This window comes from Pyxicephalus adspersus, chromosome 2 (assembly GCF_032062135.1).
Source record: "Pyxicephalus adspersus chromosome 2, UCB_Pads_2.0, whole genome shotgun sequence".
In the NCBI taxonomy this organism is placed as follows: domain Eukaryota; kingdom Metazoa; phylum Chordata; class Amphibia; order Anura; family Pyxicephalidae; genus Pyxicephalus; species Pyxicephalus adspersus.
Window position 1 is genome coordinate 53169179 of NC_092859.1, and position 24095 is coordinate 53193273.

Sequence of the window (24095 nt, forward strand, 5' to 3'; positions counted from 1 at the left end):
TTTCTGAGAAGTAAGCACTCATACCAAGCGGGATGTTGTCACTCTTTTAGAAGCTTTGTCAGCCTGCAGCAGCATTGGAGGAATTAGGCAATAATTTTATATTTTAACATTAATGCACATCCGCACTATAACACTTGACAAGCTCATTGGGAGTTTTTCTAATAAGTTTAACCTTTTGAACATCTGAAAAAAACGTGCAATGTCTGATTGTTTTTTGTGAACAGAACTGTCTTTGAAACATAAAATGGATTTTCGAAAAGTTCCATCTTGCACGGAAGTGAGCACATGGAGTCCGGATGCCCTTGTAGATTATTTTAGAATGGTGAGTTACATTTTAAAACTACCGAAAGCCATAATATTATAAAACCATTTTGCACACCACTATACCTAGAGCACAGATGACTATTATAGCATACATTTATGTTTGTTTATAAACTAGTTGGTTGTACAATACTTTACATTTATGAAAAAGTAATAGGCATTTCAGTTTTAAACATAAAGATGCACATAATGTTGGTTTCTATGTATAATTTGACGATCGAAATGTGTAATATGCCTTTATTTTGTGGGAAACTGGTCAGGAATTTTGTGTTTTGAGAATTGTGCATTTTTTTGTGTTTTTTGTGAAAATGTTTAAAATATAAATCATTTAAAATTCAAATCTGTCAACATAAAAAAATTAGTACATTTCTACTTTATCACTTCATCAAATCCGTGAAGTTAAAACAAGGTATTTCATAAAATGCTAATAGTTAGGACTTAAAAAGCTTATTTAAACTTTTTGATATGGGGTATGGTATTCTCTTTGCTAATCTAGGAACCATTTTGCTAACCAGTATTTTGTGAATATGACACAATCTTATAGAAATAGGATTGTGGATGTCCATGAGTCTGCCACTGAATTTAAAAAGATTTTCAAATTATTTTAAATCAGTCACTCATCAATCATATTATCTGAAAATCTTTAAGTGAATTTAGATTTGTTTTTAATTTGTCCAGGACTGAGTGGCCCAAAAAGCTAATTCCAAGAGCTGACCTGCTAAACAGAATTTTCAAGAACTCCAAAGAATAATATTGCAGGATTCTTGGATAACTCTTGCAATAGTTACTGCAGCAGTTTAGATGAGGCAGGACAATAATTTGCTGTCCAAGAACATTAATGCAAGCTTACAGTTTTTTTTCTTTAAATATACACATAGACAGGGTAATATGGAACAATATGGTTGAATAATGGAAATAATTCACTCAAAAAAACTTTTTCTTACAATTCATGTGAATTTCTGACTGAATATCCTTTCCAAAGTGAACGATCACTACGCTAAATTATTTATCTGCAAGGTGCTGCCTCACTTTGCTAAGTTAACAACCTTAACTGTTGGGGACAAATGATTTAAAAATAATGTTACTTGGCCACAGTCAATTTGTCTGGTGCAAATCAAAGACAGTGTTTAAAACAAAGGACCCTGGTGCCTGACCCTGAGCAGTTTGCAATCATTGAGTCAGCTATGAATTCTGTATTGTATTAAAGTGTCCTTAGTGAGAATGTGAGGCCATCTGTCCTAAACCTGAAAACATCGACCAATTTCATGGGGTATATTTACTACATTTTTTTTCTTTTGCAGTGTAACCTAAAGGACTGTGAAAAGGTTGTTAAAAAACAAGCAATAAGTGGCAGGAGATTTTTGGTAAGTATTCATTAAAAAAGTAATATAGTTTTTAAATACCATAAATAAACAATGTTATTTGATATTATCTCTGAATCAGGCTACTGCTGTTGAAATCCTCATTTCCCCTCCATGACTATGACTCTAAGACTAAAAGTTAATACTTGCATAGGACTTTTCAAGCTTCTGCTACCCCAGTATGACATTTCTTGGGACTAAAGGCATCTTGAAAAATTGAAAACTTAAAAACAGCATACAACTTGTACAAAAACATAGCTTTCATTTCAATTTTCATACCATATTAGAAGTGGGTAATTCACTCCTATGCAATGTATCAAGATGTATAAACACAATATCACACACATTAATGTGTGCTTTAATAAGCAAGCAATTCATTCTGCATGGGGTGGCAATGAATCTCAACAGACTAACAACACATATATTCATTATTTAAATGTATTAACCACAGTGAACCATATTACAGGAGTTGCAATGTGCTGTGGTGCATTGGTAACTACTGCAAGTTACATATTATTCATTTACAAGTTCACCACAACACTACACACTTAGAACTGTGCACTGTCATGCATTGCTGTGACAGGTGGTAAACCACATTTTCACATTTGAATACATAACAGATAGATGTGAATAGACCCTAAAGCTACGTACACACTTCCAATTATTATCGTTGTTAAACGAACGACGAACGATCCTGCACGATATCTACGAACGATCGTATAGCACCGATCCTGCACATAGAGATAACGACACGATCGTTCGTAGATATTGTACACACAATAGATACGATCGTTTGAGCGATAGTGGAACTATGAGCACGACAGGAAGTGAACGAACGTTCGTTCATTACGCATGCTCAGACCATGGGCGATCAACGAACGATCGTACACACGAACGATGGTCAACGATCGTCGTCCAATTCGATCCGCCGGTCCGGTCGTTCGTTTCCAATGACTTTCCTTGTTCGTCGGCGTCGTTGGTTACTTTTTTTATGAACGATTTTTGCCCAATCGATCGTTCGTCGTTCGTTCGTCGTTCATTTTGAACGATAAAAATTGGAAGTGTGTACTAGGCTTTAGGGTACCTGCACCTTTACTACACTTACACCTATGTTGCATTATTCCCCGTCCCCTAGCCATTACAGTTCATCTTAAAGTAGCCTGTCCCCATTACAGCCAAAAATTACTGATGAGACCGCAAAGTCATCCCTCAAAAATGGTATATATGTGCTATGCACTTTCCATTTCTATGCACCCTATGAAGTGTTTGTACTACATTTTCCAGCAGAATAGAATGTGTAACATTTAAGTGTGCAAGCCTGAAGAAAATGATTGTGAAACAAGCCTCTATGCAGAATGGAATACCTTGATGGATTAGGGACGGAGAGTATAACTTGGCAGGGAGGGGCACCACATAAGCGTCACTACACTAAAAAATATATTTTGATAGCATATTTGTTTGCGTTTTTTAATATATACTTTGTGCCAAGGACGATGAACAAGTACAGGAAGCTTTGCGTAAAATAAATACGCCATTGCCATGGTATGTTTAAAGTAGTGATGGCAGTGAATGACAGTCAACAAGTATTGAGTGCAGGTGACTTCTCAAAAGCATGTTTTAAATTACTGTGAAAGAATTACCACCTATAAATGTTTAGTGAATATCATATTTGCTGTTTCCTAAATATGTCATATTTTTTGCCATGGAGGAGCATGTCAGTCAATTGGAAAAAAAAATATTTTGATTGTTTTTGTCTCAGGAGAGTAACTAAAGCAGCCAAATGTATAAAACTAGCATGGAAAGACAACCAAAAATTATGCTAATTTAAAAGTGTACAGCAGTGGGAGAGTGACATTTTATGTGGCTTGGAAATTTTTTTCTCAATGATGACAAAAAGTGGTTTTTAAATTATATCCCCTTTTATACCGGTAAAAAATGCGTACCTATGAATAATAAATATATTTTTAAAACATGGAATCTGAGATTCCCTCAAGCATTCTCTCCAGGCAGCAATTAATTACCACCAGGGAATGTCTGATTCCTTGTTTTATATATAGAGCCCTAAGTTGTTTTTTTATTATGCATCACTTACCTGTACCCTTTCACTCCCACATTGCCCTCCAGCTGCGTGGTAACGTGCCAGCCATGTCTCTCCCAGACCTCTGTGCTGTAATGCACAGAGACACATGGGTACACATAAGTGCACTAGTGTTGGTGTTCGAATTCGGGTTGTCCTTATATTCGACCCGAATATGGCTGTTCGAATTCGGATAGACCCGACCCGAAAAAAACACAGGATTCGACTTTGCAAATTCGTGTGTTAAAAAATGTGTTCAAAAGAGAGGCTTTAATTGTAAAGTAATTTATTAAATGTGTGTGATTTGTGTAACTAATTTTTATTTTTTTACAGGGTATCCCACAATGACAGGATGATTCCCATGGCTGCACAGCCGTGGGAATCCTCCTGTCAGTGTGGGATCCCCGGGCACTAGAGGTTAAATGAGGACAAGTCTCCCCATTCAGCACCTCTAGTGCTCTGTCATTGGCTGAAGAAAGGTAAACGCTTGAGCTGTCATCAAGATTTTCCTTTTCCCCAGCCAATCACAAAGCACTAGAGGTGAACGAAGGGGAGACTTGTCCCCAATTAGCCTCTAGTGCCCGTGGATCCTGTGGGACCCCTTGGTTCTTGGAAAGAGAATCTTCATCCAAGATCACATACTATAGTTACACTAGGGGGGCAAGAGTCCTGTCCTCCCACTGTGGGTGTAGTGTGCAAAAATGTTAGTTACTGTGGTTTTAACTCCTATAATGATGTACACAAATATATGTAAGACCAGATCCACAGCAGTGGGCAATAAAACAGGAGCTCTAGCATTCAAAAGTGTGTGACACTCACACACAGTAAGAAGCATAGGAACAAACATATAAACTTAAGGCTTCCTTAGACATGTATAAACATGTTGAAATTAAGGATTAATTAAAATGATCTAAGTAAACTTAACTTGAGAAAATTATCTGAAACAGTTAAAACCATTTTTTTTTAACAAGAACCAGCTTTTAAAGGATATGTGGCATGGTGGCTGACCACCCTAACTTTTCCCAATAAGTAGTATAGCATGAAGTAGTGCAGTAACTTAGGTTTCAAGTTCTCCCTGCCCATCTGAGTCTGCTTCAAGTGTTTGGATTGTAAATTTTGGTAGCTCTAGGCTCGAGGTTGTTGTTTCTTATCCTTCGGTTGTAATAGCGATTGTGTTTCACTGAGGATCTGTCTGGTGATGATACATGTATAGCTGATCCTTGGCACTGCAAGGCTGGTAGGGTGAACTCTTTATACCATTTGAGGCAGGCCTAAAGGCTTTGCAAAAGAAAGGTAAGTCCTCAGGCATTGGGGGGAGATTTTTTTTGCCATTGCGTGTGATGCTTAGACCAAAGGGAAATCTCCATCTGTATGGTATCCCCCTGTAGGATCATCAGATTGGTTCTCAGTGCTCTGAAATTAGCCAAGGTAACTAGAGATAGATCCTGGAGCAATATAGTGGCTCCATTAAATGTGATGGTTTGATGTATAAATTAAATTTGTGTGTCTGGAGAACGTTTCAGTAAATGGTTGAGTAATGATTGCACTGCTCGAACTAATTGCTGGGGTGACTGTCTCTGCTATCCCCCTATTTCTAAAATTCTGGCACCTGCCCCTTTTATCCAGCTCCTCCCGTTATCTATGATGGTAATCAGGAAATTGTTGTGCAACTTGGCCACTGATTCCAGCCTGGTGATGGCTTCATCTCTTTGAGATCCATAAAACCTGCTGTTAGAGTAGATTTATTGACTCTGACAATGCTATGTTAGGGAGTACTAAGCAGAAATCGAATCCTATATCTGCTAGGGCCAGCTATCCCACTCTGCTTTTTGCTGTTTCTATTTTAACCAGGTTAACCTTATAAACATACTTTTTCCAGCATATTATGTCACCATACTGCAAAGCTACTAATATAGTATCACTCTATACCACATATAAACAAATATTTGCTACTCTAGTCTAGAAACTTATCAATGTCCCTGTGTAGGATTCTGGCAGTGCCAGTGTTCAAACTGCCCATGGTACTGCAGGAATCTTTAAATTCCAGTAGTGCTACCTCATGCAATACCCAGTCACTTTCACTGCAATTCATCTGCCTTGTACCTGCCTATTTATGTATTTTAGTATTAAGCAGTGTTTAAATTATTTTATACAGCCCCATCAATGTGTAATAGCCAATAACAATAGGATTTTTTTTCATGGGAACGGATTAATCATTTTCTTTTTATTTCTTATGGGAAAAATGTGTTTGGTATAAGTCCAAGGATCTGGAACGGATTAGGGACCAAGGTACCACTGTACTATGGATGCTATACCAAGTCAAAGATGTGTCACAAGCTCACAACGACAGAATAGTTCAATTTAGTGGTCCCCAACCCCCGGGCATTCTTTACACTGCTCTAAAGCTAGTGACAGTGTGACACCAGGAGTGTAACCAGCGGGAACGCGGGTAGCTCTCCTCACACTGCTAACACAGGAGCTGCTGAGAATTGCAGAGAAATGTATGTAAGGCTTACACTTCTCTCCCATTCCCAGCAGCTCTGCCACCTGACGGCACACCAGCTCTCCTACACTACTCTGCTATTCTCAGCTAGTGTGCTGACAGGAGGGAGAGCTGCTGAGAATAGCAGAGTAGTGTAAGTTGCACAAATACTGGGCCGTGGCAAAATTTTATTCTATGTTACCGGGCCCTGCTGTCAGAAAGGTGGGGACCATTGGTCTAATTGACTTGAGGCACATTCCCGAAGTGCCCAGGCCCAACAATGCCTAGTTATGCCTAGTGACAGCTTATGACATTTTATTGTTACACACAAATAGGAATGAGCTGGCAAATTTTGCAAAATTTCAGATTTAATTTTCAGATTTTTGTGAACATTTTAAAAATGTGATAAAATATTTCTCATTTTCACTATGATGTGAAAAGTCACCCAAGGTTTTAACTTATAGAGTGTTCCCTGGTGTCACTGCAATGCATGCTGAGCATGTACAGCCATTCCCAGTCACCAATAATCCTTTAGCCTCCCCCCTTTTTTAAGCCACAGTGTGAAAGTTTCCAATTCGGATTCTTACTCTTGATGAAGGTAAGGAGGGAGAGTTTGTTGGAAGCGAAGACAGAAGTTTTCAGCTATGCAAGAACCTTTACAATTTGAAGAGCACAGTTTGAAGCATAATTCTAGGCCCTATAAAGCCAGGTCCTCAGTTTCCTTGAGAGCCAATTTTGTAAAAAGCAAGAAATTTGAGGCTGCTTATCTTTTGAGAGTGACTTCTGCTTTTGTCAGTTCGCTTCTCAGTGCTGCTTCTGCCTCATAGCAGAGTGAAGGAGAAAACACCATTATTGCACAGCACAGAAGTCTTATTTTGATGGAAGTTTTATTTACTTTTTCACACAGTTCTCTAGTATGTCTTTTTATTTACCAGTCTACAGTAAAATTATTATATAAATACACACTACAGAGTCTGCAGTCAGACCACCAAATTTCCCAGAAATGGGAAAAAAATTAGAAATATTTACATATAATATTTACAGTAGTGGTGAGGGACCATTTAATGAATCTTTTGCATTACAGCTCTCTGGTGTTTCTAAATCCTTTTAATGGTGTTAAAGATTATAAGGAGGCCACTGTTATAATTAGAACCTTATTTGTATGGAATGGCATTGCAAAGTACAACAAGGTTACTTGGTAACAAAAATAAAAGCATCAATTAGTCAGTAGTAACCACACTTGAGCTCTAGTTGAAAAACTATTTAGGTCTCATAGTAGAATCAGAAGGCCTTAGAATGATGGTAAACCTTTTAGAGGAGACAAAAGGTCTTGGAGAGGTTTTTCTAAAACCGTTAGTTTGGTTTCATAGCAGACAAAAGGTCATGGATGGATCCTCCCCAAAAAAAGGTTTTATGGCAAATAGGAGACTGAAGAAAGTACTATATTTAGCATTCCAAATAGGAGCAAATGAAAGTAATTTATTGTTAGGATTTGTATAAACTAAAAGCTACTTAAAAATGTAAGAAAAAAGAGGGTAAAAAATGATATGTTATTGTAAAGAAACTACACGCCAAGTGGTCTGATGCATTATTTATTAAGGTTTGAAGACAACAGCCTGATCTAGCACTTATAGCAAAGGTCAATCAACATAAAACAGAAGGAAATACGTCTGGGACTACTACTAATTTATCAGCTAAAGCCTTGGCCTTAGTTCCTTCTCTGTGGATGAGAACTTCTGTTAACAGCTATTTCAACACAGCTTTGTTTTATTGTGTTCAGCCCAGATATCCAAATTTCAGTGTGGTTCTGTGGAAAACTAACATTGGCAAATGTTGGATTTTTGATTAGCTGGCATTGGTACATTAGTAGCAGTTGTCAGTTGAAATAGTGTTGAAAGGTTTATTTGCTAGAGGTCATCACTCCTGAAACCACCAGCCAGTAAAAACCATAACCACGATTCGCTGGTGGCTACAGTCCTTTTGTTTGTTTAATAACGATAGTTATTAAAGTACAAGTGACCGTGTACTTTCAAACGCTCCTAAATGTAGTTTAGCTTGCAAACTAAGCAGTGAACTTTAGTTCAGATGAAACTGAACAATACTCTGTGTTTGGGAGAGTGTTTCTCTAACTGAACAGAAGCTTGTTTTCTCATCAAGTTAAAATGTTAAAAACACTGACACTATATATGGTATATGCTATATATTATTCAAGCTTATAGGACCAGATAACTATATACCTGTAAATCCCCTAACAGCCAACATTATCATTATCAATATTTCCTCACCAATGGGATCAGTCACTATGTCTTACTTGCTCTCACTTAACTATGTCCTGTAGCTTGTCATTTAGGTTTAGCCCTTATTGGTGTGTTGTGTCCCTGTTTAGGCTGCAAATGTGCTTGTTGATGGTATTTGGGGCCTCTAGTTCCAAACTTCTAAACACTCTAAACATCCACTCATGGGCAGCATAGTTTCTGGTCTTTTTGACACCTCCTGTGCCACAGTGATTGGGTTTCTGGCTTTTGATTTTACTCTTTTTCAGCCATATCTACCTGCAAACTCTGTATATAGGTAAAAATCTAAAGACCACTAACAGGAGTAGTTGAACAGACAATCTCTTCATAATCTTTCACAGTGCCAAAAAGGTCTTCAGGTTTCTTTTATAGAACCATTGGTTCTTGGCTTGTTAAAAATCAAAACGCTCACGCTGAATAATATCCTGGCAATCAGGACATTCTCCACTGGTGGTATTGCTGCTTCATGGGCAGCCTTCATTATTTCAATAAATACTAAAATACTATCTTCATATGATACTACACTGCTCTTTTTTGTCCTCTGTTTCTTTGTCAATATTCTTTAGTAAAAAAGAAAAACATACACATTTAAATTTGTATGGGACATAGTATTTGATGTCAGGATATGTAGGGTAAATGTTTTAGCACTAAATCTGCAGTAAAACTTATTAAAATTAGGCCTGGAATAACTTTTTAAAATAAATTTGTTTAGGCTTAAAAGTAAAAAAAAACTGCTAAAACTCAATTCTGTAATATAGGTTAGAACAAAGATTTTGCTAAACTACCAGGCCAACAGCTGATTTTTTAAAAAGTGGCTCTGGACCTCAAATGGACCTTTTATATAAAGTTACAACTATATTGTAGGTGATTACCACTTTTCTTAAAAAATAGTATATATAAAAAAAATTGTAGGAAAAGTAAAATTTGCTTACCTTTCAGCCACTGAAGGATCTTTTTTTGCTTGTAGTTTTTTTTTGTTTTATTTTCATCTAGGGATTTTGCAAGGTGGTGAATTGTGAAATATATTTTTAAGTGCACTCTTTACTTATAGCTTTTAAAGGCATCCTAAAATAAAGATATTTAAATGTACAAACACGTCTGATAGACGTAAACTGCTCATTAACAAAAAGTCTGATTTATGAAAAGCTCATTCCATAATTGCGTACTGATTACTGAATATTTATATTGGATATTGCTATGTTTGTTCATGTAATCATGTATTGTAATTCTCTGATTGTTATTATTCCACATGGACAGTTTAATAAATATTTTTCATTCCTTTATGAATCCACCTATAGAAAATATTAACTTCTGCTTTCAATATAGCTGTTAACAAACTACTGCTTTCACATGCGAGTAAAAAAAATATGTCTCTTACTGGTACTTTTTTGTCTTTTTAATGTAACCTTTTTTTCCCCCAAAGTCAGGTGTTGCTCTAGTCCCTGTAACATCACTGCCCAGTTTTGGGTAAATGCCAGATTTATGTAGAATTTTCACAGAGTTTTGTCAGCAATTAAAACTGTACCAGTGCCTGGAACCCCCACTAAACTTTACACTGCAGCTCCTCTGTTTAGCAGAAGTCAAGTGCCTGTTTGACTTCTTGGATACCAACCCTGACTTGACCCTGACCTCATTCTCTGTTTCTCTAACCTTTGTCGGTTCTGATGATGATTATTGCCTGCTGCTTGCCCTGCCTTTGGACTGTCTTGACCAGGAGTATTGCCTACCGCCTCTCCAACCCTTGTACCCGTTCACTGGCTGTCCTTGAACCAAAGCCATCTGTTTATTTTGGTCTCCCAGAGGCAACACAGTCTAGTTGCTACTAGGATTACAGGCCCATCATTACTTGCGAGGTTCTCTAGTAAAGACCGGTAGACAGTTTTTGTGCTGTGTAATTTTGTGCTACGTGCAAGGGTGGGTACCCAAAACACTCTCTATGGGCAATCATTCCATTATCAGTAGTAAATGCAATGATGTAAACAAAAATTTATGGATGCAAATCAAAGAATTTTGGAGAATCCTGGACAATTTGACTTTACACATCACAAAAAATGATCAGCCGCTATAAAGACATGTAGCCACTGAGTTTCATGTCTGGCCATTTTTCTGTAGTGTTTGCACAAAATACCCTCTTACATATTTGTTCAGTGCATGATGCCTCTGTTACATTTTTAACGTTGTACATTGTTTTCCCAAGGGAAAAAAAAGGTGTTCTGAATGAAATACAGTAGGTGCCAAGGTATTCAGGTATTCTTGGAGACTAGTTCTGATGTAAAGTTTGCAGGTCTTTTTACCACCTACTGGAAGAATTTGCGGAGCAGAATCTCCCGATTAGCTTGAAGGTTGGTGTAACCTTTGGACTGAGGCCAAGCATGGGCAACATAACTGCCCTGTCTGGAAAGAAAAGGTGGTAAAAGGCTTTTAGTCACCCAGAAAAATCCCCAAAACTCGTCTGGCTGCAATGACAGCCACAAAAAGGCCTGCCTTCAGCAACCACAGGCCTAGTGAGATCTGGACCCTGGTCTGAATTTGTCTGAAGCAAGCAAAATCGAGCACAAGATACGTCCCCTTCCAGTGATCTAGCTACCTGGGTGATCAATTCTCTGCAATTACCATAAGGTATTTAGGTGTTGAGTGACCAACAGTAACGGGTAAACCGGAGTTCCAGAGAAAGTTGCATTTGAGGGAACATTGCCCTAATAGTAATGATGATGTAAAGACCATTTATTGTTCTCTACTGCCCTTAAAAAAAGGCAAACACTCACTGCGGGGCACGAGTAGAAAGTTTTTTAATACACGGTTTTATTGGTCTCAGTTTCTCATGTTCGCTAACTGGGCCCACCGTGATCTGTTTGTGGGATATTTGCTCTCAAATAGTTGTAAATGTGGAATCATTTTTCTTTTTATTTTTTTTCTTCTTTGCAATATTTTGCACTATTTTATATTGTGTTTTTTTGTACTGTTAAATTGTCAGTTGTTTAAAGTGTTTGCTGTAATGTATCCCCCTCCCCTCCCATTCGCTATGTTCTCTTCCCTTTTTTACTCCTTCCCCTTTCCCATTGTTGAAAAACCCTAAATAAAAAATGTTAAAAAAAAAAAAAAAAAAAGGCACTTTTTTTAAACCGCATAGAATTCAGACTTGAATTTAAATATATTCTGCTGACATCGTAATGTCCATTCTCTGAGGATCTTATTTTTTAAAAAAAATAGGTTGTAAAAAAAAAAACTAGAAGACTTTGGGAAGCCACTATAGTTTCATTATATTTGGGATCATTGCCCCTACTGGGCCTACCAGTTGCTCTTGTTGGCATCTGATGTAATTCTTTCCTTTCAATTGATTAGGTAACAATTACAACTGAAAAGATCTTGTCTGTTCAATCACAATAGAATGCAGATTTTCATTTCCCTTCTGAAAGGGAAACCTCCTTTGGGGCCACTATGTCATAGTTACCATTGAGACCTTTGTGCCCATGACTTTAGGGTGTCATGTCACCATGAATGACATTGTCTTGCTGGTTTGCCAGATTCTTGCCAGAATGGTTGGCCCAATGTGCTTATTCCTGAACTCCAGTACCCTGGCCCCACCGATATACTAGGTCTGTGAGGGAAGAAGCAGTCTCTTCTCTAAACTTATCCATGTTCTGACATGGAGCAGTCAGGGAATAATGTTTTCATAACTGATGTTGTACATGAATATTGAGGTATGATGCCTCAAAAGTCCTATAAAATTAGGAAATAAATACTATAGAAATTGTAATATGGATGTGGCACCTGATTTTTTTAGCTATCTACTAAATTGATATCATAACTTTTTTCTACAGGAGATGAATGAAAATGACATGCAGAAGTTCCCTAAAGTAAGAGTACCGTAAGTATATGCTCACATATATTGAAATCACAAGATTCTAATTTAGAGGATGTAAAATTTTGCTTTCTAAATTACCCATTGATTACATATTGACAGGAGTGATGGTGGGAGACGTCCATCTAGTATCCTTTGTTATAATTCCCAAGTCAGACACCTAAAAATTAATTTCAATAGAGGCTATATGCAAAAATATATATTTTTTTACTTTCCTAAAAAGTAACTTTCCAGTCACTGAGCCCCAGTTAAGACTACAGAGAAAATAAAGAGATCTAATCATTCTGCTGCTTTCTGGAGAAATTTCCTATAAATATAAAAAACATGGTAAGGTCGAAAAGTGGGAGTCAGTTATGACGAAGCATTGATATAAACTTTAAATCTGAATGGACAACTGTTCACTGTTAGTTGTGACAAGTTTAAATATCAAAAAAAATGTTGCAATAAATACATATATGAAAGAGACTGTTAATAGCTTTGAAACGTCAGATTTTGTATATTTGTATCAGATTTTTCTGAGTTTATCTTGTAACTGTTTTATTATTTCTGGATCCTACAAGTATATCTATTTTTTTTTTTTTGCACATACTGTAACGGACCAAGCTGTCCAGCAAACATTACAGGGCTTGGGAAAAATCATGTACCTCTGCACTGGGTTCATTAGGGTTCATCAATGATCAGCTCAAATCTGTTATTGTACCAAAAGAGAAAAACCTGTTGCTGTAACTGCTTAAAGAGTGTTAACTAAAGCTTGGCTTTAAATTGTTTGTTATATGTTGTCCTTTTGAAACTACATGTCTGTCATTGGCTATATGGTCCATATAGTGACAAAACAGCTGTTCTTGAAAATAAAACCATAATACCTGGAAAAACAAAAAATAATGTGTTAATGCTACATACTATGTACTATGTACTTTTGCCAATAGTTACACTTCAAAGCATAATGAAACATTCTTTATTTATGGAGTCTAGAACATGGGGGCTTGGGACCACTGCTCTTGCACAATGGTCCACTGTTACATTGGCGAGAGGGCACATTGGGCCTGTTATATTAAAGCCCACCAAGGCTGGAGAGGATACACTTTACACAGTGAAGCTGGGTGATCCAACAAACCTGGAATGGATCTGGTCCGGGATTCAAAACATTGCTAACAAATAGCAAATGACTTTGCAGAAATCCATTTTAGGTTTGCTGGATCACCCACCTTCACTGATGAAAATGTATCCTATCCAGCCTTGGAGAGCTTTAAAAAATCAGGCCAAAGTACAAATTCTCATTATGTGAAAAACGGATAACAGAGTTATTCTTTAAGCCCTGCTTCTGCACTGCATAGACAAAGGAATATACATCAAATTCTTTCCCTACCAGGAATTTACGATCACCCATCAGATAAAAAACAGCCCCAGTATGTAAAACACCACAGATGAGCTACTCAAAAAAAATGTTAGGGTATTCTATGTTGCCTTGTGTCATAAAATTCAGGATCTGACAGATAGGTGTACGGGAGGGGCCCCTGACTGACCTTGAAGAGTATTGAACAGTATTGTAGTGACAAATAATATTTGGTCTCTCAACTTTTGTTTCAATCAAGTTTTGTTGAGTTTTTTTCTTTAAAATTTCTATTTTAGCCCAAGGTGTGTTGTCTGTAAGAGCAGCATTTCAGCAATCCTCCTCTCTGAAGCAATGTTTTTTTAGGCCTTCTGGTCCCATCCAGATTAAAAAAACAGTGCAGGCATGTACTCCAGCTAACAAATAAAAGTAATATTACGTTTATAAAACTTATAAAACAAGTAAAAGTAAGGAGTCTTTAAAATTTAAATGATATTTTCATTATATGATTATTTAAAATGTACTACTTTTGTAATGGTAAGCGGGGTACTTTTCCTGTATAGTGTTCAAAGGACAAGGGGATTGAAATCTAAAACAAGTTATTATTATTTTTATAATAGTAATTATAAAGTACCAAAATAGTCAAGTCCATAGTCATGTCACCAGATGTCCTTCAGAGGGGCTCACAATCTAATATCCCTACTATAGTTATTACCACAGTTTAAGGTCAATTTTGGGGGAAAGCCAATAAACCTAACTGCAAGTTTTTGGAATGTGCGAGGAAACCCATGCAAACACAGGCAGAACCTGCAAACCCCATGCACATAATGTCCTGGCCTAGGTTTGAACCTGGGACATAGCACTGCAAGGGCCAGAATGCTAACCTCTGAGCCACAGTATTGCCAAGTTGTTTTTAACTAAACAGGTAACTTCATAAACTGACGTACTGTACAATAACAAAAAAAAAGTGTCATAAAATAACAGAAACCAAAAATGTACAATAATGTTTTTTAAGGTACATATAACAATCAAACCAAAACAGATTTATAACAAAGTAGTAAACCATTTCATTCACAAATATAAAAAATACATTAAAATCATACAATGAGCTCCTAAGCCTCAAATATTATAAAGATCCAAGCATGATATTTTCATACTGGCTTAAAAAGCCCAAAGCATCTACCATACAACTGTAAAAAATAAAGCAATGCTCATAGCACTTATAAAAAAAATCTTTTATCATTACTTTGAACATATTGTAGTTGCTTTTTCTGCTTCTGAAATGCTTGCAGTCACTGGGTAAACTATGATATTTAGTTATAATCTTTGAAAATGGAAGTGGATCTTTTAACACGATAATAAACCAAATCAAATCCACAAAGAAAATATTCTAATAAAGGAGAATTTGAGAGTATAACCTTCGCTAATCAAAGCCCTGATTTTAATTTTATTTGAATGTTTTGGGGGGAAGAAAATGCAACTAAAGGGATTTTCAAAGGATCCATTACAGGTTTGCTTGATCACCCAGCTTCACTGATGAAACTATATCCTTTCCAAGCTTTAAAAAGTCAAAGTCAGGCCCAGTGTCAGGGACCATTGAGTATTATGCAAATGCCTTCATAAAGTAAATTCTGCTCAAGAGTTACAAGAATTGCATTGCAAAATATTCTTTAGGTTTTGCGTTCTAGAGGTTTGTAAATTATATTTCAGAAAAGTACTTTTCTGTATTTGACAAATGTATCTTCACTTCCTGTCTTTCTGTCTTCATTACCAGGACAGAAAATTAGGAAAATAGCAACTCACATTTGACAGCTGTTATTTTTATTTTTTATGAATGAGGCCTGTTTTTTAGACCAGTTAAACCTTTATCTTCTAAGGGATTATGACAGTTTGTTTAGGGAGTGACTAGTTGCAATTTCGTGCTATACTAGGCTGACAAGAGAATGAAAACCTGAATCTTCTCAGACCTAGCTAGGAAGCCTTATTCTGTGTTATTTTTTTGTTGGACTGTGCAGACATTGATCCCCTGTGAGGGCACACTCTGTATGTTGTTTTTCTAATATTGGAGGCTAATAAAAGTAGGCAGAGTGCCATGAACTACAAACTGGTGTACAGAAAACCACAGGACAAGCACTGCATTTAAAGATCACTCCTCACATTTCTTTATTTCATTTGCCTATCAATAGTAATATTTAAAAACTGTTGCTTGGAGAAGGTTTTTTTTAAGATGTAAAGAACAACATTGAAGATACGCAAATCTTTGAAAGGACATGTTTGGGGATGCCTTGAACATGTACATATTAGTATTTAAATTAAAAATAGCATTGGCTACCCTTAAATCAACTCAACCATTAAGCCTGGGTGGCCAGGAAAGGGTGACAGTGAGTGTGTGATCCTTGCTTTTTTCTGCACTCCTTCAACGTCCTTATCCACTGACAAAGCCCTATGAAATACCTGGTGCTTTCAGGTATGGCGGCTGCTTTGACGGCATATTAAGGCAGCATAGAAAGTGAAAAGAACTGGCTTATAATGCCTCCTATAAAGGAAAGCATTACATGATGCAGTAAAGTGTAGGTAAAGTGCATATTTACCTTGATTGATTGTATTTAAAATGGATCCTACATTAGAAACATAGACCAATTATGTGGTCACAGCCTAATAAAGTTATTAGCTAGTTATTTACCCACTAGTTACATATATTGATTATTTCAAAACCAGCAGGATTAATAAAATTTTAGTTTGGGTAACGAGAATTTGTACAGTTTTCAGTTTTGGCAGCATATAGCTAGGACAATATGGAATTTAACCTAACAGTCGGTTTCTTCTTAGACAAGGAGGAAGGATGTATGAACCACAAAGCAAAAATGTTACTGCAAGATATGTTGTAACAAAGATTGTTATAACTGTTTTTTTTTCCACTGATGCAGTTGATTATTTTAGTGCACTGCTAAAATGGTAGATCTAAACTACAAGATGCTTTTTTTAATTAGGTGATTAGGTCACCCAGAAACAAAGGCAGGAAGAGTTGGAAACGAAGATTCATCAATAATGTTTAACAATTAATGTTACAGTTCTTCTTAAATATTAAAGACTAATATGTTAAAAAAGGCTTAAAAGCTGCAGTATCAGGGTCTTCAAATTTATTTTCCTAAATTTTCAAAACTTTTCAGTACAAATAATACTTCCATACCAAAAAGAAAAATGTAGCATGTAAGGGCTTCTTTTCACCGCAATGAAAAGCCATATAGTTCACCGTGTTCAGGTGTTAGAATTGAGTGCTTTAGAAAAATTTAAATCTTTTACCCTCCCATCACCACTTTCTATGGACTCCCAAAATAAGTACACCTATACTACATCTACAAGATTAAAAAATGTAAATAGAAGCAAGTTGCTGCAAATCAAATGCACTTATTAACTTAATTTTAATTAATCAATCAAGAGTGACCCCCCCCCCCCCCCCTTTAAAAGCAGAAGCACTTAGGTTTGTGTTAACACAATGCCAAGGAGGAAAGACATTAGCAATAATTTAAGAGGAAATATTTTTGCTGTCTATCAATGTGGGAAGGGTTTCAAAGCTATCTTTAAACAATCTGAAGCATGTCATCATAATGAGGTAGAATATTCAAGTGGAAAACTTTCAAGAAAATTGCCAATCATTCCACATCTCATACAACTGATCCAAAAGTCAGACCATCTGAACAATCTAAACAAACTATATAGTAGAAACCGTTGTATGCTGTTTTACATCTAAGGTTAGATTGTGTAACTATTATGAATATTATTGAGGATAAAATGCAATATGCTATAAACATTGGGTGTGGCCTGGCGCTCGGTGGAATAGGACGCTGACTCCCATCTTCTTCCGGCTCCAGCCTGATAATCAGCGGTAACCAGAACTCACAGCACAGGGGCAAAGGGGACAAACAATCACTAGGAGGAGAGGCAAGATGGTGTCCGCAGCAGAACAGCCGACTGCCACAGCTCCCCCAGCTATTCAGGTGAGACGTGTAGCAAGGTCTCCCTCACCATGCAGCCCTAGGGATCCCCTTTTACAGCCTTCCTCATTCTCCTAGCCCCATGTGACATTAGACATGGAATCTTATATAAGAGCTTTACCCACTAAAGAGGACCTAGAAACCATTGTACAGAGAATGCAGAGCAGGTATAAATCTGAAAAATTAGAATTAAAGCGGGACCCGGGGAGCAGGATAGAAGATATTGAGGGAACTATGGAGGAACTCTGGAGTCTCTTAGTTCAGCACACTGAATCACTTATTGCGCACTCCACCCTCCTGCAACAACTCCTGTACCAAAATGATGATTTGGAAAATAGGATCAGACGCAACAACATCAGGATAAGGGGGCTCTCTGAGATCATCAGTACTGAGGATGATCCAATGGTACGACGCAAGGCTGTCCTCTTTCCCCACTGCTTTTCGCCTTAATTATGGAAAGTCTAGCAATTGCAAAAAGAACCAACCACTCCAAACATGGAGTAAAATAAATTAGCTCTCTAGGTGGGCAATGTCCTTCTATATGTGACCCAGCCACTTATCTCTTTACCCTTGTTCTTACTGGAGATGCAGAAATTTGGTCCTCATAGCAATTTTAAAGTAAATAACTTTAAAATGGAGGCCCTCAACATTAGCTTAAGTGGATCTCTCGCAGCCCAACTCTCGCTTAACTTTCCTATTCAATGGCGTTACTCTCACATCCCTTCTCACACCCTTCTCACACTAATCTAGGGGTTCTGACCTCAATTACTCCCCCCTGCTCAAAAGGTTATCTAAAGATCTTGTCCAGTGGCGTACACTCACCATATCCTGCTTTGGCAGACCGAGATACTAGGGGTCATAGGGAACATCCAATGCAGGGGAAGGGACTTATTTGCAAATCTAGTGGGCCTGCCCACCTTTGCAAACATACTGGCAGGACATTTTCTCGATCTGCTCAGACCTATATGCCACAACCTACAACCTGACCCCAGAGATAAGGTTGCTGTCTATAATCCCAGGTCCCCTAACCTCCCACAAGACAACTGTGCCCTATCACCTACTGGCAGATGCCTGCCAACTCATCCCTCTTTTTTGGAAACAATCAACGCCCCCCACTCTAGCTCTTTGGGTTACAAAGGTCAATGATATAATGAGAATGGAGAAAATTAGGGCTTTTGATAACTACAACTCAAAATGTATCGCTGGCTGGGCTTGCTTGGAGCATTACAGCACCTCCACAACTTTGAAAACCCGTATTGGTCCCACCTCCCTTCACTCTGCCTGCCACAGGTAGTACACCCTTGCATGGCTCTGCTACCCATATTCCTAATAAACACAAACTGACCCATACAAAATCATCCTGTAAGTTCTGAGGTGATTGTAAACACATTAAAACGCATATAAAAATATTATATTGTGCACAGAGTCATATCTGGATCCAAAGTAAGCCAAAGAATCCTTAGACAGACCACATGTGGTTGTAAATAGTGTCTTAAATCTTACAGACATAACGCAATTATAATGCAGTGGCACTATTATATATATATAGTATATTATATTTGATATACTATTCGTATATCAAAGACTGGATGCACAATACCTTGATTTACATGAACTGTGCTCTTGACCTTCACCTATCCTCCCCCCATCATCTTCTAAGCCCTTTTGCACTAACTGTGGCCCAATGGCCCAATAACAACGTACGCAAGCATACAAGTCTCAACTCTTAATATTCACCTTTTCTTCCCTTATGAGAGAACTCAGAACTTTTGCCTGTCTGTCAATCCACCCATGTCCACTTGTCAAACTTGTTAGAAGCCTTGCTAGCCCTGACAATAAATGGGCACTCTCAATACAAGATGGGATAGTGTGCAAACTTCCCAACCCACCCCCCTTTCTTATGCCTATTTTCCAGGCCAAGGCATATACTTCTGAGGTGTTACATCATTTAAGTTCCCTGGACTGGTCCAATCCACTGGACAAATTGCTCTTACATCCAGTAGCAACTTCCAAAACCATATCTATATGCTACAATTGCTTAAGGGACTCTGTTGATTGTTTAAAAAGTGCCACTGGGATTTCCAAATAGCTGAACCATTTTCAAAATATTTCAATATCCCAAAGGGCATACAGATTGTCCTGGAAACCATCCCTGCTCAATTCTTACATGTTTTTTCCGACTACAGACAGTTGCCCTAAATGCAAGTATTTATCATAATCTCTGAGATTGTCAGGTCATCTGAAGCTTTTTTAGACAAATAGTTCTCTACATTTGCATGTATCTCCTTTCTTCTATTCCATACTCACCTGAATGGGCAGTTTTAGGCTAACCATAGTGACTATCTGAACAGCCACATAGTACATACCAACAAATGCAATAACTACTTACATACATACAAACTTATGTGTTTTGTCTTTGACTAATGAATACCTTTGTGGGAAATAGGGATACTATTTGTCTAATAGCTGAATTTCTCATTTTTTTTTCTTTTCAGAATGTTGATCAAAATTCAACAGGAAATTAACAAAAAAGAAGAAAAAAAAGGACTTTTTCCAATAAGGTATGCTCTGTAGCAGGTTTTGAAGTTTATAAGAACCAACAAAAGTGTGTGCATTTGTTTAAACACTTAACCAGAGCAATAGTTACATTTCTGGTAAGAACCTGTTTTTTAACTAAAGATAAAATCAGATGAAGATAAAGAAGCACTATATACTGTACATTGTTTTTACAGACAAACAATATTTTTGTGTGATATTGTCTTGCAAAATGTATTTGCTGCATAATCAATAAACAAAAAGATTTTAAAATAGGTATGGTTAGTTGAAAGAAAGGCAAAATTATACCTATATTCTTTATTGGGCTATTTCTTGTGACATAATGCATTGCAAAGATATCTACACATTGCCCCTGATTCATCAATGAAATCCGCGCTCGCTGGAAGCGCGAACGTACGCGCGGCCAGCGATCGCGGATTACCGCGGTCCGGACTCGAGTATGCGCGTACACCTGCCTCACTACCAGCCGGATTCCAGCCTTCACAATAGGGAACAGTGACTTTTAATGCAAGATCGCCAGTAAAAAGCTGTCGGATAAGCGCGGCTCCGTGCGCGAGCTTTTTCCGCTGCTGAATAGCGCGACCGCGTACGATTCCGTATCGCTAATACGAATGCGCGACCGATAATCCGATTCTGCTTGATGAATCAGGGGCATTAAATCAGGTTTTTCAATTTTTTTAACAGTTTGTTCAAATTTTAATTCTGCACTACAAAAACAAAGGCAAGCAGGAATGGGGGTGGTGGCCTAATTAGGGATGTTTTAGGTTAAATATAGGTTAAATGGAAACAATAGGAAAGTTAAAAAAATATTTCTACTTGTAAGTTTGCATTAACTGATTTACTTATTTCAAACTCAGACTTAAATGGATGTGTTCTCTTTTCTCAAATATTCATGGCGTAAATGCAAAAATTTAATTCTTAAAATTTTTTTTTTTTTTTGCAAAAGGCACCGTACGCGCTGTAATAAAAGTCCAAAACACTTTTTTGCACATAGAGCCACAATTTATGGTACTCATACTATTTAAACTTTCTGCCCCTTGAATCTGAGCTATTGGGACCTTGGATTGTAACTCAGAATAAAAGCAATCAAAATTTCGATCCAACATTACAGTAGTAATATTCACAGGTACAGTGGAGCTAAGCCAACCCTGCCACTAGACATTGACTATAAGTTTAGTAGGCTCTGGACGATGACAGCTAGAGTTTTTATATCTGTAGATATAGTAATTGACAGGTATATCTGTAATTGATAAGTATAGTATAATTCATTACAAAAACATAAATTCTAAATCAAGTCAGGTTTCTTAACCAGTCTGACTAGATCTGGCCCTAGTCAGAATTTTTGTGTAATTAGCACCTCTGCTTCCACCATTGCAAAATTTAAAGGGCCTGGGCTAACAAGCAAATGAGCCAGCTGCAATTGTTGGGTTTGGGATAGGCAGCAAAGGATACAGGTGCAAGTACAGGGTCTGGATTAGCCAGAAAGGGAGACAAGTTCAAATGGAGGGTCAAGCATGCTGCCCCTTCTCTTCCACTTGAAACAGCAATTTGTGCTGTCAAATATGCTGTCAAATGCATTGAATCTCTGGGGCTCCTGTGTAAACTGAGTTTAGGATACTGGTTGTATGTGTTGTAATCTGGAATCATAATTGAGGTTTTGTGATATGGTTTTAATATTTGGCAATCAAAGCAGATGATTTTATGTAAATGTTGGGAACAAACACATAGATTTACACAATCCTAATAAGCATACCAATTGTTTTATGGTCATTTTATGGCTAGACTGGACCCTTTACTTTCACCAGGGTCCCTTGCTGGCTATCACAAATTTAGCAATTGCATCCGGCTTCCATGTTTGCTAGCTACGTGGAGGGTCTAAAATGGAGGGTCTGAGCTAAATCATCAAGGGAGATGGGTGCTGCATGTGTTAGGTTTGAGCTAAACAGCAAGGATCCAGGTACAATCGCAGTCTGATTTTCCACTTGGATCCTTTTCTGACATCCTGATTGGCCAGGCCAATATTTTGTAGTGCAAGGGAGTTTGTGTATCCCAACACCCATGTAGGCACCATCCACACATGGCTGTCAATGTACAATACATAATAAACTGCTAACAGACAGGATGTAGATATTGTAGACATTCAGAGATCCTTCTACCATCAATTTATGTCTGCTGCTTATGTCAGATATCTGCACAGGCTTGATCTGCATAGAAATATGAAGGAAAATATATATCCAATCCTGTGAATTCATAAACAGGATTTACTAAAATACTAGCATTTATACAGCTTTCAGAATTTATTTTAGCCTTAATGTTTCAAAAAGTACAATGAAGCATTGTAACCAGTCAAAATTCATTTGGCTTTGGGCACATTTAGAGGCCTTGCCTAAACCTTGGTGAACTAAACCTTAACCTTGGTCAGAATGGCCGTGAGGTAGCAGTACGATTACTACTTTCTCACACCAGTGAATCACTATCTTGAAGGAAATACTACATGTAGCATCTCCCTGTGGCAGCCCAATAGAAATGGGGTGGCTGTAAGTGGCCACCTGCCAATAAATCTGCAAACACTGGTTCATTAAGGACCACTACAGTGCAGTGCAATGGCTAAATGGCTGGCAAGGTACCAGCAGCCAGGTGATTTGCTCCTGCCACAGGTCTGAGCCTGAGTCTTTTTATAGTAATCCTATACCTTAATACACCAGGGCTCTACTGTGAGCAATAAACAGTTAAATATCTGAACTTTAGGGAACTTTCAGTGAACCTGCAGCCTGTCATTTCTGCCCAGAGGTTTTGAAGGAGAAAAATACAATATTAGGATAATATACCAATTTATACATCCCAGTATTGTAGCAGAGCGGGCAGGCTGCAAAGATTAACTGGCAGTGCTCTCTCCTGGAAGCCTGGACTAAGCTGCTGGGTAATGACAGCCAGCTGGGCAGAATTAAAAAAAAGATGCAAAGACTTTGCAGGGTAGCTGTCAGGCCCCTGTTTTGACAAAACCCAATACAGCAGTTTATCTTGGCACACCTGATGGATGGCAGTGATGTATGTTTGTCTAAATACCCGCAACAAAAAAAATTTGCTTTTTTACTAATTTTCTAATGGGTTGAGGTGTGCCTCCAATCAATTTTAAATTAAGATAAAGCAGTTGATGTGGTTCTATATCTTATACAGGTAAGTTCTGGTAATTTCCAGCAAGAAAGAGGCCTCAGGACAAACCTAGGACACACTGTAGTGATAAACATTTGACCTAGAATTGCCTTAAAGTAATTAGGAAATGGCTTGAATTTATAAATATATAATCTAAGTTAACAAAGAGAGAAAAAGGTGATTTACATAAAAAAAGAAATGTTGACCTATTTGATTTTTTTTTCATCATATTACAGAACAGAAATCCAAAAACTTCATCCAGGACATATACCTTACCACCCTTCAACAGGTTATGATACGAGTAAGTAACATTTCCGTTCCCTAAAATATTATTTGCAGTCGTTTACAGAATTACACACTCATTTTGAGGCTGATTCAGTCTTGCATTAATGCTTATGTGTTAAGGCAACAATACTTTATGCAAAAAGGAGCATTGTGTTAAAGCAACCTATTCATGAACTAGCAGTGAACCTTTTAATAAAAAATGGACATGACCCTGTTTGAACTCACATGTAAGGGTGCTTTCTGATAATCAGCACTGGCAGCTTCATTTTTAACCCAGAAAATCTATCAGTGTCTTAACTAGAATGTAATTTGGCTGTTTGACAATGCAATGCACAGGTGCTTTCTTCCTGAACCTATAGCTCCAAATTGTGCCATAACC

At 37.5% G+C, this 24095-nt stretch overlaps 1 protein-coding gene across 1 annotated transcript; it reads left to right on the forward strand.

Annotated features, from left to right (window-relative positions):
* Nucleotides 1–15: 15 nt before the first annotated feature.
* Nucleotides 16–23792, forward strand: LOC140322014 (lymphocyte cytosolic protein 2-like). The gene is made up of 5 exons (XM_072398680.1): nucleotides 16–322; nucleotides 1623–1685; nucleotides 12357–12403; nucleotides 20218–20283; nucleotides 23668–23792. Exons 1-5 carry the CDS (start codon nucleotides 245–247, stop codon nucleotides 23738–23740), a joined length of 327 nt encoding a protein of 108 aa, XP_072254781.1. The 5' UTR covers nucleotides 16–244; the 3' UTR covers nucleotides 23741–23792.
* Nucleotides 23793–24095: the final 303 nt, after the last annotated feature.